This window comes from Candida jiufengensis (assembly GCF_024610255.1).
Source record: "Candida jiufengensis strain CBS 10846 chromosome Unknown scaffold4, whole genome shotgun sequence".
Lineage (NCBI taxonomy): Eukaryota > Fungi > Ascomycota > Pichiomycetes > Serinales > Debaryomycetaceae > Lodderomyces > Lodderomyces jiufengensis.
The window spans coordinates 527,995-542,670 of record NW_026261559.1 but is presented as its reverse complement, the minus strand read 5'-3'; the positions used below and the strand labels follow the sequence as shown (position 1 = coordinate 542,670).

The 14,676-nt window shown below is 27.2% G+C and overlaps 6 protein-coding genes across 6 annotated transcripts; 5 read left to right on the top strand and 1 right to left on the bottom strand. All coding sequences in view use genetic code 12, as the record gives it.

Moving 5' to 3' along the window:
• Positions 1-114: 114 nt before the first annotated feature.
• On the top strand, positions 115-3,768 carry NCR1 (sphingolipid transporter; the record flags this gene model as incomplete). Its single annotated transcript, XM_051762615.1, has 1 exon — positions 115-3,768. One exon carries the CDS (start codon positions 115-117, stop codon positions 3,766-3,768), a length of 3,654 nt encoding a protein of 1,217 aa, XP_051620677.1.
• Positions 3,769-4,760: 992 nt separating this feature from the next.
• MDG1 (Mdg1p) lies at positions 4,761-7,063 on the top strand (the record flags this gene model as incomplete). Its single annotated transcript, XM_051762614.1, has 2 exons — positions 4,761-4,786; positions 5,092-7,063. 2 exons carry the CDS (start codon positions 4,761-4,763, stop codon positions 7,061-7,063), a joined length of 1,998 nt encoding a protein of 665 aa, XP_051620676.1.
• A 389-nt stretch (positions 7,064-7,452) lies between these two features.
• Positions 7,453-8,361, top strand: NPL3 (mRNA-binding protein; the record flags this gene model as incomplete). Its single annotated transcript, XM_051762613.1, has 1 exon — positions 7,453-8,361. The coding sequence occupies one exon, from the start codon at positions 7,453-7,455 to the stop codon at positions 8,359-8,361; it is 909 nt and encodes a 302-aa protein (XP_051620675.1).
• Positions 8,362-8,884: 523 nt separating this feature from the next.
• Positions 8,885-9,577, bottom strand: KGF54_002162 (arylformamidase; the record flags this gene model as incomplete). Its single annotated transcript, XM_051762612.1, has 1 exon — positions 8,885-9,577. The coding sequence occupies one exon, from the start codon at positions 9,575-9,577 to the stop codon at positions 8,885-8,887; it is 693 nt and encodes a 230-aa protein (XP_051620674.1).
• Positions 9,578-9,836: 259 nt separating this feature from the next.
• Positions 9,837-10,670, top strand: TIF35 (translation initiation factor eIF3 subunit g; the record flags this gene model as incomplete). The annotated part of the gene is made up of 1 exon (XM_051762611.1): positions 9,837-10,670. One exon carries the CDS (start codon positions 9,837-9,839, stop codon positions 10,668-10,670), a length of 834 nt encoding a protein of 277 aa, XP_051620673.1.
• Positions 10,671-12,030: 1,360 nt separating this feature from the next.
• KGF54_002160 (uncharacterized protein) lies at positions 12,031-14,577 on the top strand (the record flags this gene model as incomplete). The annotated part of the gene is made up of 1 exon (XM_051762610.1): positions 12,031-14,577. One exon carries the CDS (start codon positions 12,031-12,033, stop codon positions 14,575-14,577), a length of 2,547 nt encoding a protein of 848 aa, XP_051620672.1.
• Between the last annotated feature and the right edge of the window lie 99 nt (positions 14,578-14,676).

Below are 14,676 nucleotides of genomic sequence, written 5' to 3'. Positions count from 1 at the left end.
TTTAATTGTAACGCGAGTCTTAAGATTGAAATTTTGAGATTAGCCCCAGATTTTTAATTTTTCAATTTGTACCAACTTAATTAAATCTACTTTTATCTCAAGTTTTTACAAATTATGCAAATAATAAATCAACTACTACTAATATTTCATTTTATTATATCAATATCATGTTTAAATCATTCAGAAGGTTATTGTAATACATATGGAAATTGTGGTAAAAAATCAGTATTTGGTAAACAATTACCATGTTCAAATTATACAAAAGCAATAAAACCAACAGAAGAATCTCAATATAAATTAGAAGCAATCTGTGGTAAAAAATTTGATTTGGTTTGTTGTTCCCCTGAACAAATTGAAGATTTAGCATCAAACCTAAAGAGAGTTGATCCAATAATTTCTACTTGTCCAGCTTGTCATAAGAATTTTTATGATTTCTTTTGTGAATTTAGTTGTTCACCGAATGAATCTCAATTTGTGGAGATTGTTAAAACAGATACTGCAAAAGATACAGGTAAGGAGATAGTTACTGAAATAAATCAATATGTTTCACCAAATTTAGCCAACAAATTTTTTGACTCCTGTAGAAATGTTAAATTTCTGGCAACTAATGGTTTCGCAATGGATTTAATTGGTGGTGGAGCTAAAAATTACTCACAATTCTTGAAGTTTTTGGGTGATGAAAAACCATTACTTGGTGGTTCACCTTATCAAGTAAATTTCAAATATGAAACACCACCAAACTCAGATTTAATATTGAGAGACGATATAATGTACAATTGCAATGATGAAAAATATAAATGTGCATGTACAGATTGTGAATCCTCATGTCCAAAATTACCACATATAAAAAACTTGAATAAGAAATGTACAATTGGATATCTACCATGTTTTTCATTTTCAGTTTTGATTGTTTTATTAGTTTTAATTGCACTATTAGGTGGGTATCATGTATATTTAGCAAATGCCAAAAGGGAAAGACGTACTTCATGCCATGATGATGATGATGATTTAGATGAAATGATTAGTCCTTCATATTATGTCACCGTGAGAAAACCTATTGTTCATTCATTATCAGAGAACTTAAATGATAAAATTGAAGATTGGTTTGAAAAAACTGGGAAATTTTGTTCAACATATCCTGGAATTTCAGTGGGGACTTCATTGGTTGTTGCACTTTTATTGTCTTTAGGTATGTTCAAATTAAACTTAGAAACTAATCCAATTAATTTATGGGTAAGCCCTACAGAACCTGCATTAATCAATCAAAAATATTTTGAATCTGAGTTTGGTCAATGGTTCAGAGTTGAACAAGTTATAGTTAGTACTAAAAATCAGGAACCCATCTTTAGTTGGAAAACTATAAAATGGTGGTTTGAAGAAGAACAAAAAATAAACAATCAAGAGTTATATGAAATATGCTTTAAACCATTAGATGAAACTTGTGCTATCGAATCTTTTACTCAATATTTCCATGGTGATATAAATGAATTAAGTGAACAAAATTGGGAAAGTAAAATTCAAAGTTGTTCAGATTCTCCAGTTAATTGTTTACCTACGTTTCAACAACCATTGAAACCAACTTTATTATTTGACAATAATGATATATCAAAAGCAACTGCTTTTACCGTAACGGTACTTGTTAACAATCATGAACATAATAATCTGTTAGCAATGGATTATGAGAAGAAATTCCAAAAATGGGCTAGAAATTTACAAGAAAATAAATTAGGATTAAATGTTGCTTACAGCACTGAAATTTCTTTAACTGAGGAAATAAACCAATCGTCAAATACTGATGTTAGAATTGTTGTTATATCATACATTGTAATGTTCATATATGCATCATTAGCACTTGGTGGTAAACTACCAAATAGATCAATAAAATCATTAGTTAAAACAAGATTTACTTTAGGATTAGGTGGTATTATCATTATCTTACTTTCAGTTACTTCATCAGTTGGTTTTTTTTCAATTATTGGTTTAAAATCTACCTTAATTATAGCAGAAGTTATACCATTCTTAATTTTGGCTATAGGTATTGATAATATTTTCCTTATTGTTCATGAACTACACAAAATTACCGAAATTGAACCAGAATTAGATATACCTACTCGTATATCAAAATCTTTAAAAATTATAGGTCCATCTTGTTTAATTAGTGCTATATTACAAGTATCTATGTTTTTATTAGCATCAACTGTTGATATGCCGGCTGTGAAAAATTTTGCCATTTATAGTGCTGGTGCCATAACTGTAAATTTTATATTACAAATGACTTGTTTTATTGGATTGTTAGCATTAGATCAAAAAAGAATAGAAGAGGGCAGAATTGATTGTGCTCCATGGATCAGAATTTCTCCGATTCAATTAGAAGATAATGATAATGATGATGATAATGATGATGATAAACATTTGGAGTATAACTTTTCATACTACATTAAGGAAAAATATGCACCTTGGCTTTTGAGTAAAACTACTAGACCTAAAATTTTGACAATTTTTATTTTGTGGGTTGGTATATCACTAAGTTTATTTCCTGAAATTCAATTTGGACTTGATCAAAGAATTGCTATACCAAAAGATTCATACTTGGTGAATTACTTTAATTCTGTTTATGATTATTTTAACACTGGCCCTCCAGTGTTTTTCGTTGTCAAAGATTTAGATGTAAAACAAAGGGATAATCAACAACAAATATGTGGTAGATTTTCAACATGTGAGAAATATTCATTAGCTAATATTTTGGAACAAGAATTTAAAAGATCCAAGAAATCAATGATTGCTGAACCAACAAGTAATTGGCTAGATGATTTCTTGACTTGGTTAAACCCAGATTTAGATCAATGTTGTAGATTTAAAAAATCAAGTTTATTTGATAGTGATGAACCTGAATTTTGTTCACCATATGCACCAGATCGTCAATGTCAAACATGTTTTGCAAATCATGAACCTCCATATAATCCAGATATGAAAGGTTTTCCTCAGGGAGAAGAGTTTATGTTCTACTTCAATCAATGGATACAAGAACCTAGTGATCCTTGTCCTTTAGGTGGTAAAGCTCCTTATTCAACAAGTATATCTAGAAATTCAACAAATATTAAATCAAGTTATTTTAGAACTTCTCATACACCATTAAGGTCACAACAAGATTTTATATCAGCTTATAAAAATTCCATTAGAATAGTTGAAGAAATTAAAAATTTTACTGGTTTGAATGTATTTAGTTGGTCACCATTTTATATATTTTTTGTTCAATATTTAAATATTATAAGTTTAACATTTACTTTAATTATTGGAGCATTGCTTTTAATATGGTTTGTATGTACACTATTATTAGGTTCAATAAAATCATCAACAATAATGGTAATAACAATAACTTCAATAATGATAAATATAGGAGGTGTGTTGGCCATTTGGGGAATATCATTAAATGCAATTACATTAGTTAATCTTATAATATGCTGTGGATTATCAGTTGAATTTACAATACACTTAACAAGAGCATATACAATGGAAACATTTACAAAAGAAGATATACAAAGAAGTGGAATAATATCAAAAAATTATCAAAAATCATTTAATGCATTAGTCAAAGTTGGAGGATCAATTATAGGTGGTATAACTTTAACTAAATTTATTGGTATATCCATCTTAGCATTTACAAGATCAACAATTTTCGAGATATATTATTTTAGAATGTGGTTCTCATTAATTATTATTGCAGTTTTGCATTCTTTAGTGTTGTTACCAGTTTTATTAAGTTTTTAAAAACAAAAAGTTTTATATAAAATGCATTTTATAGTAATGAACATTTTTTAATGAATTTTATTGAATTAGTTTTATACAATTTCGTAGAATTACGAGACAATTGATATATTTCAATTTTGATGACAATACTAAAATAGTGGATCACTTCCAAAAACAAATTTGTACCTATCTGCTTCTTTTAGGTCGTCACTTGGTCAATGTCGAGCTGTTTCTTTTGGTCTAGTTTTTTTTTTGGTTCAAAGAAATTTTACGAGACAATTTTTTATTTAACTACTATTATACTTTAATTTAGGTACTTGTTTCAATTTCCTAATTTGTAAATATAATTGCTTAATTAAGAAAAAAAGAACACCCCCATCACCACTTAATTTGCTACCAAATTTTGTATGCAATTTAAATTAGGATACTATTACGTAGTTTATTAATTTCTATCAAAATCCATACAGTTTATCAATAATATTATTAAAATATTATAACAATTGTATTAACACATGAAGAGAGAAAAAGATAATAATTGTAGATCAATTTATAATAAATTGACAAGAAGCTAGAAATATCAAAATAACAATAAATAATAATTCAATATTATTTCAAATAATTCTCCTCATTTATAAAATAATAATAATTTTTTAATTAATCAATTGAAATTTTTAAATTGAGAAATAATTAATTTGATAATTTTGAAAATTGGACTTAATCAAACGGTCATAACTGACTCATTTATTTGAATTATTAATTAGTAGTAAATCGATATCTTAACATATCTTTTTTTTAAAGAATATTATATCTTTTTAATAATTAAAATTTAAAGATTAAAGGTCATTAAAATAAAAACAACTTTTACTTTATGTGTAATATTCTTTTACTCTCTAAAATTTAAACCAATTCTAAAAATAAAGAAAAGAATTTATTTTTTCCTTTTTTTCTTTTTTCTTTATTATCACAATCAAAATCTAATATCATCAATTATATATTAATTTCAAAATTATATTATGTCTGTTCATTATGAGTTTAAATGGTATGTTAATTGATAATTTGTGGAGCTATTTAAATTTGGATATTGCTTGATTGAGTGATTGTTCGGATTTATGAAATCTCGAAAGATGAAGGACGGCTGGTTCAATCATTTTATTGCCAACTTAAAAAATTGATCAATAACTTGGAGATACTTATAGCAATGCAATCCGTTGATGGGAATTGAGCATTTATCAAATTGACCATAGCAATTGGTTTGTTGCTAATGAAATTGAAGTTCATCTTTCGAAAAATTAGCCATCATCCACAATTAATTTTGTATCGTATACTAACTCGAGGAATTTTTAGGCCAAAAGGTCCAGAAGATGTAATTGTTACAGGAACTTTCGATGATTGGTCACAATCATTGCCATTGGTCAAACAAGTTGATGGATCTTTTGCAATTCAAGTTCCATTACCACCTAAAAAGGAAACTATTTTCTACAAATATGTTGTTGATGGGGAATGGAAAGTTAATACAAGCGAAAAAGTTACAAAAGATTTCGAAGGAAATGATAATAATATTTTAGAAGCGGAAGATTTAGTTCATTTATTAGTTGTACCAGGTGCTTTGATACCAGAATCTGGTTTAGTAACAAACACCACCAACAATCAAAAAAATTTAAATTACGATGATGATTATAAGACTACTGTTTTGCCAAAAGAAGAACCTCATCATTCAACAATTAGTGGTGAACCAGGCATATATGTACCAAGAGGAGGGGAAGATGTCTCAGCATTTGATAATTATGAGGATACCGACGCAAGAGCAAAAGAATTAAATGCAGATGTCAAAGAAGTTGGAACTGCAAATGCACCAACTACCCAAGAAACAAATGAACAACAATTAGGCTCAACCGACCCAACCACAGTAGATCCAATTTTCGTTGCTGAGACCACCGCAATTGTTGATCCATCATCTGGTATAGTAGTAGAAGACACTGAAATTTCGGAGATTGCTCCAGTATCAAAAGATGCTGAACCCCAAACTGAAGGATTAAACTCAAAAGGTCTTGATTCAAGTACTGCTTCATCATCAGCAGGTTTAACAGCAGACGATAAAGAAAAACAAAAGAAAAAAGTTAAAAGAACTAAATATAAAGCTAAAAAGAAAGCTAAAGCAGCTGCATTAGCTAATGGTACTACTCCAAATGGTGAAGATGAAGAAATAGATGAAGAAGATGTCTACGAAGATGAAGAAATTGTACCAGAAGCGGAACCAGTTTTAATTGCTACAGGTAACGATGAAACGAGTGCAGATTATCTTGGAAACCAACCAAAAGTTACTAGACAAAGTTTAGCTGAGGAATCTAAAGAAAACACTGAATTAAATAAAGAAGTTCGTGATGAATTTGAAGATCCAAAAGCTAAAAAAGAAGATCATTCAACTGCTAAAACTTTAGGTGCTGCCGCATTAGGAGGAGTTGGTGGTGCTGGTTTAGGTGCTGGTTTAAGTTCAGAATTAGCATCGGATTCTTATAAAGCCGGAGCTGATCAAGGTAAAGAAGATGTTTCAGCTACTGGATTTGGTCAAGCTAAAGACAATGTAAATGGTCCATTTTCTACTTCAAAAGAAGCTAGAAATTCAATATCACCAGACCAAGCCAAAAAACCTTCGTTAGTTGATGGGGTTGTTGATGACAAACATCCAAAAACTTTAGATCCAAGATCAGGTTCACAAGCTCCAGCTCCAGGAACTACTGCTCCAGGTACATTAGCCTCAAACCCAGTTGTTCCACCTGTTACTGGTTCAAATATTGATTCAAGTGAAGGTAAAGAAGTTAATGCATCACCAGTTGCAAAACAACCAATTCCAACAATTGATGATAATCAAGAAGAAGAAATTATTATTGCTCAAGGTAATAGAAAAGATATATTAGCTGCTGTTGAAGCAACTGAAGGACCAAATGTTGAATTGGAAGAAATTAAACCATCAAAATCTGAGCAAGAAAAATTAACAAAAGAAGCTCAATTAGCTGCTCAAGTTGATGGTCCAATTACTATTGAACAAGTTAAAGTTCCAGAATCAAAAGTTCATCCAAATGATACTACATCAAAAACTCCAGCTACTGTAACTGCATCAAAAGCTACTCCAGCAACTGCTAAAGACGTTCCAATCAAATCAAAAGACGATAAAACCACACCTAAGGCTGGTACTAAATCAACTACCACCAAACAAACTCCATCAAAACAAACTCCAGCCAAAAAGACTGCCGCTAATGGTACAAAACAAGAAGAAAAGAAGGGATTCAGAGGCTTTTTGAAGAAAGTCTTTTCATAATTTAATTCTTTCATTCTTGAGAACAATTTAATATTTGCCTAATTTTTACTTATATATTCTATTAATTTTCCATTTGTATTAATAAATATAGTTGAACATAATTTAATATACTTTAATATAATTTAATATAATTTAATATAACCTAATATAACATAAATAGTTTGTTTTACTTCTTTATTTCACAGTGAATAGAATGTTCCAGTTTGAAAATCTTCTTGTTACTACCATCAATTTCATATAAGCCATATTAATAGATAGTGTAATTTGGTCAAAAATATTATGAGACACGATTTTGAAGAGAAAAAAAATTATTCAAAATAACGATGTTGATATTTGCCACTTTTTTTTTCCTTTTCTAAGTAAAGTTAACAACCACCTCTATTCACAAGATGGATAATCAACCAACTAAACAATTATTCGTCAGACCAATTCCATATGGAACTTTAGAAGATGAAGTTAGAAAATTTTTTAATGAAGTAGCACCAGTTACAGATATTAGATTAATGGAATCTTATGCATTTGTTGGATTTGAAAATGAACAAGATGCAGGTAGAGCATTAGATGAATTAAATAATCAAACATTTAGAGAAGAACCATTACAAATTGAATTTGCAAAAGAAAGAAGAGAAGATACAAGAGGTAAATATAGATTAAAAATTATTGGATTACCTGAAAATGTTGCATGGCAAGATATAAAAGATTTTGTTAGAGATAAAACTTCAAAAGAACCAAATTATGTTAAAGTTTTTAGAGATTATGAAACTGGTGAAACTAATTGTAATATGCAATTTGAAAGTGCTGAAGATTTAGAAGAAGCAATTCCATTATTAGATAAAACAGATTATAATGGTTCAGAAATTAGTGCAGAAGAAGATACTTCACCATATTTCCCACCAAGAAGAGGTGGGTTCAGAGGTGGATTTAGAGGTAGAGGTGGATACGATGGTGGTTTCAGAGGTGGAAGAGGAGGTTTTGGAGACAGAGGTGGATTTAGAGGTGGAAGAGGCGGTTTTGGAGACAGAGGTGGATTTGGAGATAGAGGTGGATTCAGAGGAGGTAGAGGTGGATTCGGAGATAGAGGTGGATTCAGAGGAGGTAGAGGTGGATTTGGAGACAGAGGAGGTTTTAGAGGTGGAAGAGGAGGTTTTGGAGACAGAGGTGGATTTAGAGGTGGAAGAGGAGGTTTTGGAGATAGGGGAGGAAGAGGTGGCTACGATAGAGGATATGATAGAGGAGATGGAGGATATGGTGATAGACAAGGTTCTTACAATAGAGAAAGATCACCAACTCGTTTTTAGGTTTAAATGTCAAGAATTCAGAAAAGAGTGGTTTAAAGAGTCAAAACTAGTATAGGAGCAATTGAATTTGGTGTTTTAGTTAAAAAAAAAAAGATGGAAAAAGAATTATTTATAAGAAGAAAATATTTTTTATTGAGGAGATATTGTTTTAGTCAGAAAATTTTTTTATATGTATTGAAGAATAAAATGTAACAAGTAAAAAGAATGGAGAAATTTGGGAGTAATAGTATAAGTCTTTTGGGATGTGGAACACTTTTTATTTCTAACAATTTTTAAAATGAATTATATATTTGTCATGATCACAATTTTTTAATCATTTCGGAATCAATTTTCAATTTAATCGAGAGTCTTATATTCCTTTGTCATAAGTATGATTGTTCATTAATAATTTATTGTCTTTTTGAATTATGTTAAATAGGATTACATTTGATTTGATGAAGTTATCATCAAATTAAATAATTTAATTTGACAAATTTTAGAAAGCAATAAAATAGAAGAATTACATCATATGTGTTTATAAAATTTAAGTCTTTATAAATATTTCATTTCTATATGGTCCATAAATATCATCATGAATTCCCCAATTACCAGTTAATAAAGTAAATGGGATTTTATATCTAGCAAAATAACTAACTAATAAATTTGTTTGATTAATAGATAATAAGTCATCTTGTAATGATTGACAAATTATTATAGAAGTATTTTTACTTATAATAGGAGGTCTAATTAATGAAACTGAATCTATTGCAATTTCTAAATTTTGAAATGCTTCATCTATAAAAAATCCATAATGAGGATATTCTTCAATTAATTGTTTAATATCATAAATTCCATCTAAAAATTTTATACTTTTAAATAATATTGGCAGTGATAAATTATTTAAATTTTGAATAATTTGTAAAATCAAAGTAGCTCCCACAGAATAACCCAATAGATTAATATTACCTAATTTAAAATGTTTCTTTATATAAACTAATGAATCATAAACATCATTATAATGTTGAGGATGTTTTATTTCTGGTGATAATCTATAATTTATACCAATAAATGTAGAATTTTGATTTTTTTTTGCAACTGATTCTAATTCATCATAAGTATTTGAAGGATCTCTCCATGCACCTCCATGAATATATATATACGTATTTTCATTATTTCCATTATAATTCCATACTTTTATTTGTTGTAATTCATGATTTCCATATTTATAAATTGACATTACTTGTGTAAGTTGCAAATATTTTTGAATATTGATTTGTTTATGTATAAATTTTGGTTTGATTTTGTAATTTTTTTTCAAAATATGTCGTGTTAAATGGATAATTTGAAAATACTAGTAAAAAAAAAATTTTGAAAAATTTATATGAATATCAAAGGTTTAGTAGTTAAATCATTACTATTTTACATTAAGATTATACATTAATACCTTATTAATCCATCCATATAAATATATATATATATATATCGTCAGTTAAATAATGTCTACGGGAATAGAATCATGGGCAGATGCAGGTGATGAATTTTCAGCACCAGCAGATATAATAAATAATCCAGATGGAACCAAAACAGTTATAACATTTAGAACAAATCAAGATGGTAAAAAAGTTAAAATAACTCAAAAAATAAAAGAAGTTAAAGTACAAGAAAGAGTACATCCATTAATTGCACAACGTAAAAATTGGTCAAAATATGGTAAAGAAAAAAATAAACCAGATGGACCAGATACAAGTACAACCCAATTAGGTGAGAAAGTTGAATTAAAATTAGGATTATCATGGAAACAAATTGAAAAACAAGAAGAAGAAGATAAATTACAAGAAAGAGCTAGTAAAATTGCTGTACAAACTATTAAATGTAGAGCATGTGGTGGTGATCATTATACAACAAAATGTCCTTTCAAAGATACTCTTGGTTCAACAACAACAACAGGAACTCCAGAACCAACATTAATAGATGAACAAAATGATGATGGAAATAATGCACCAGGTAAATATGTTCCAAGACATTTAAGACCAGATGCAAATGGTAATATACCAAATAAAGAAATGAGAGATGATTCAACAACATTAAAAGTTTCACAATTAAATAATTTTGTTGATGAAGATATGTTAAGAAATGAATTATTTGTAAGATTTGGTCCATTACAAAGAGTAACAGTTGTTAGAAATAGAGAAACTGGAGAAAGTAGAGGATTTGCTTATGTAAGTTTTGCAACTGAAGAAATTGCACAAAAAGCATTAGATTTATTAAATGGTAAAGGTTATCATTCATTAATTTTACATTTAGAATGGTCAAAAAAGAAAAAAACTTAAATAGAAGGGAACTTAATTGATAAAGGTAAGAACAAATTTAAAGTTAAAGATTATAAGGCTATGATTGAAGTTATCAGTTGTATAATAATAATTAAATAGACTAACTAACTAAGTTAATAATCAAAATAATTTGCATTCTAAATATAAGTCTCGTATCAAATTTATACTTAATCTTATTTTTTTTATTTATTAATTCTAAAAATAACTTTACTTTAATTAATTCTCAAGTTATACAAATTAAAATTCATAATCAAATACAAAACAATTATAATTAAATATGACTAAATAAGATTATTATACGAATAAATAAATAAATATTAGAAAAATTAAGGCTAATGTCCTAAGCCCGGATTGTTTCGTAAAAAAGTATAACTTGAATGTATGATAAAAGATTTTATTCTACGGAAAAGTAAAAAAATTATTTAATAATATATATACGGATATAAAATATTATAATATATTATTTACGGTGTTAATAATTAATCATTAATTTTAAAGTTATAGTCTACAAATAATTATGATTTGTAAAAGAAATTAAAATTAGATGAAAATTTCAGTTTATATTAACAAATACAATAATGAAATTAATGAAAATTACTTTGATTATACCATTAATCATTAATCAATGGATTATTAATTCAATAAAGATAGAAATAGATAGAATTAAATGAATAGATATTAATAATTATTGTAGTCCAAAATCAATAAAAGCAATAGTAATAATAGTAGTAGTAATATATTATTTTAATTTGATCTATTATATAATTTATCTAAATTTGACATATAAATAATGGAGTAGCAAAAAAAGAAAAATTTCAATTTATACAAATTTTAAAACTTTATACATCCGTACTGCACTAAAATTACTATTTAAATTCTATTGAATCTATTTATATATAATAAGAGTTGTTTTCTTAATGATCAATTAATTTTTACAACCAATTTTTATATAAATAAATTTAAATCTAATTTAGAACTTATCAATTAATTTCTAAATTTAGAACTTAACAATCTTATATTGGAATTTAATCATTAATTATTTACATTAAATCATATTTCATAATCATATTTTAATCAAATTAATCGGTTAACTTTTTATATATATAGATTATTTTAATCGTTTAATTATATTTTAAAATATTTGAAAATTTAAACGAAGATTCCTTGGCTTTAATAAATATACAATTAAAATTATTTCAATTACAACTTTAGATTAATACAACAATACATATACATATTACTAATACTACTACTAATACTAATAACACTACTTAGTTTTCAAATATAGAATTGAATTGAATTAAAAGAGAGGGAGAAAAAATAATTGACATTTTTTTATAAAATAAAGGGTTTCAAGGATATGGCTCATTCAAATAATTTGTCACCTTCATCAATTGATTCAAATGGTTCTAAAAAAAGTGGATTTTTTAATAAATTAATTAAAAAGAAAAATAATAATAATAATAATAATAATAGTAGTAATAATAGTCCATCATCAACATCATTTTCATTAGGAAGTAGTAATAGTACTAAAAATTCAGTTTCAAATGCATCAAATGATAAATTACAAAAAGTTTATACAGCAGGAAGTAATCGGAGTTATAGAAAAAGAGAATTAAGTGAAACAAGAGGTATTGAAGGTGATAATGATTCTTATATATATAATGATGAAGATGGTGATGTAAATACAATGATGGATTATGATTCAGATTTATCATCTGTTGGTTCATTAGGTAGATCAATATCTGCAAGTGGTAGAATAAAATCAAATTCAAAATTCTTAAATTATGAAAATCATAAAATTGATGAAAGAGTTTTATTTCCAAGTGTTGATGAAACAATTTTTTATTCAGATTTACCTACATTAAATTTAAAAGAAGATGAAGAACCTCCATGGAGTGGATTGACTTATGAATCATTTTTAACTCCAAAATATATGAAAGTATCCAGAAGAAATAAACAAAGTCCTAGGCAATTAAATCATTTATTTTTAGCTCAAGAATTAAATATTGAATCAGAAATTCGTAGTATGGATGATGAATCCAAGAATGGAGAAATTTTTACAATGTCTTTTAGTAAAGATGGGAAATATTTAGCTTGTGCAGGTAGAGATGCCATTTTAAGAGTTTATAAAGTTATATCATCACCATTAGCAAGATTAGAATTTAATCAAAATGAAAAAAATTCAAATGAAAATGGCGAAGTTCCAAGAAGTAATAAAAGAGATTATGTATTTGATCCAGCACCTGTATTTCATACAACTCCAATGGAATTTAAAGGTCATAAAAGAAGTATATTATCATTAGCATGGAGTAAAAATAATTTTATAATTACGGGAAGTATGGATAATACTGTGAAATTATGGCACGTTGATAGACCAGAATGTTTACAAACTTTTCAACATGAAGATTTTGTTACCGCTGTTGAATTTCATCCTTTAGATGATAGATTTTTTTTAAGTGGTTCATTAGATAATGAAGTTCGATTATGGTCAATATTAGAAAAATCTGTATCATTTAAAAGAAATTTAGGAGAAGATGTTTTAATAACTGCATTAGCTTTTTCACCAGATGGTTTACATTGTATAGTAGGTGGATTTAACGGATCTGTATTTATATTAGAAACAAAAGGATTGCATATTGTAAATAGAGTTGAAATTAAAGATAGATCAATAGTTCATCCATTTCATGATAAAACAAATGGTAATAAAATTACAGGTATACAAGTATTTGAAAATCCTGCAAATAAATATTCAACAAATTTAGATAAGTGGACAGTATTAATTACAACAAATGATTCAAAAGTTAGGATGATTAGTACTGATGAAAAAAAATTAATTACAAGATTTAGAGGATTATCAAACAATTCTTCATCTATAGCTGCATCAAGTAATGATAATCATAAATATATCATATCTGGATCAGAAGATCATTATTGTTATGTATGGGAAAATAACAATAGCATTATAAACAATAAAATTAAACAATCACTTCGTGATATAGTCATTGATGGTAAACAACATATAAATGATTTACATCATAAATATGAAAAATATACAAAATTAATTCATTCAAATAAATTTTTAGGTAAATTATTAGAAGATGACAACAAAAAGGATTATATATCAAATGAAAATAATAGTTATTCATGTTTCCATGCTCATCATTCAAGATGTAATGTTGCCATTTTCGCACCAGAATCAACCAAGAAATTATTACAATTATCTGATGATTTAATATTTGACTTATACAAAAGAGGTTCTGCATGTAAAATGGACCCCAAGAAATGTTGTTGCTCAGGATCAAAAGAGCATAAACATGAGGATGATCCAGGTACTGGCGATATAATAGTTACAACAGATCAATATGGATTAATTCGTGTATTTCGTCAAGATATTGCATGGTCTTTTAGATCACAATTTATAGAATTTCATAAAAAATGTTTAGCTCATCATAGTGAACAACAACAACAACAACAATTAGAAGATTCAAAATCATTATTAAGAAATAAATCAGTGTATAGTTCAAATGGTAGTAATAGACCAAGTCCAACTCGTGGTTTAGATTCTTCAAAATCTATAAAAACAATATTATCTTCCAAAATATCATCCCCACAACCTTCAAATACTTTTTCAAATTATACATATACTCCACAACAATATCCAACAAATAATATTCAACCAACTCATCCTATAAGTATAACAATAGATGATGGATTATATTCATCACCACATAATAATGTAAGTCAATCAACATTGAATGAAGTTCCAAATGAACATGCACAACAATATGAAGTAGGAGAAAAATTTCCTCATATTAATAACAACAATAATAATAGTGCTCAAAATTTAAATGTTGGGAGAAGTGTATCACCACTTGGATCTATCAATAGAGGTAGAATGAACTAATGAGGTTTTTACGAGGGTTTTTATTTATTATCATTTTTTTCATTTTTAGAGTTTCATACGGTATTGAAAAGTTTCTTTTTAGTTTATTTTAGTTCTTTT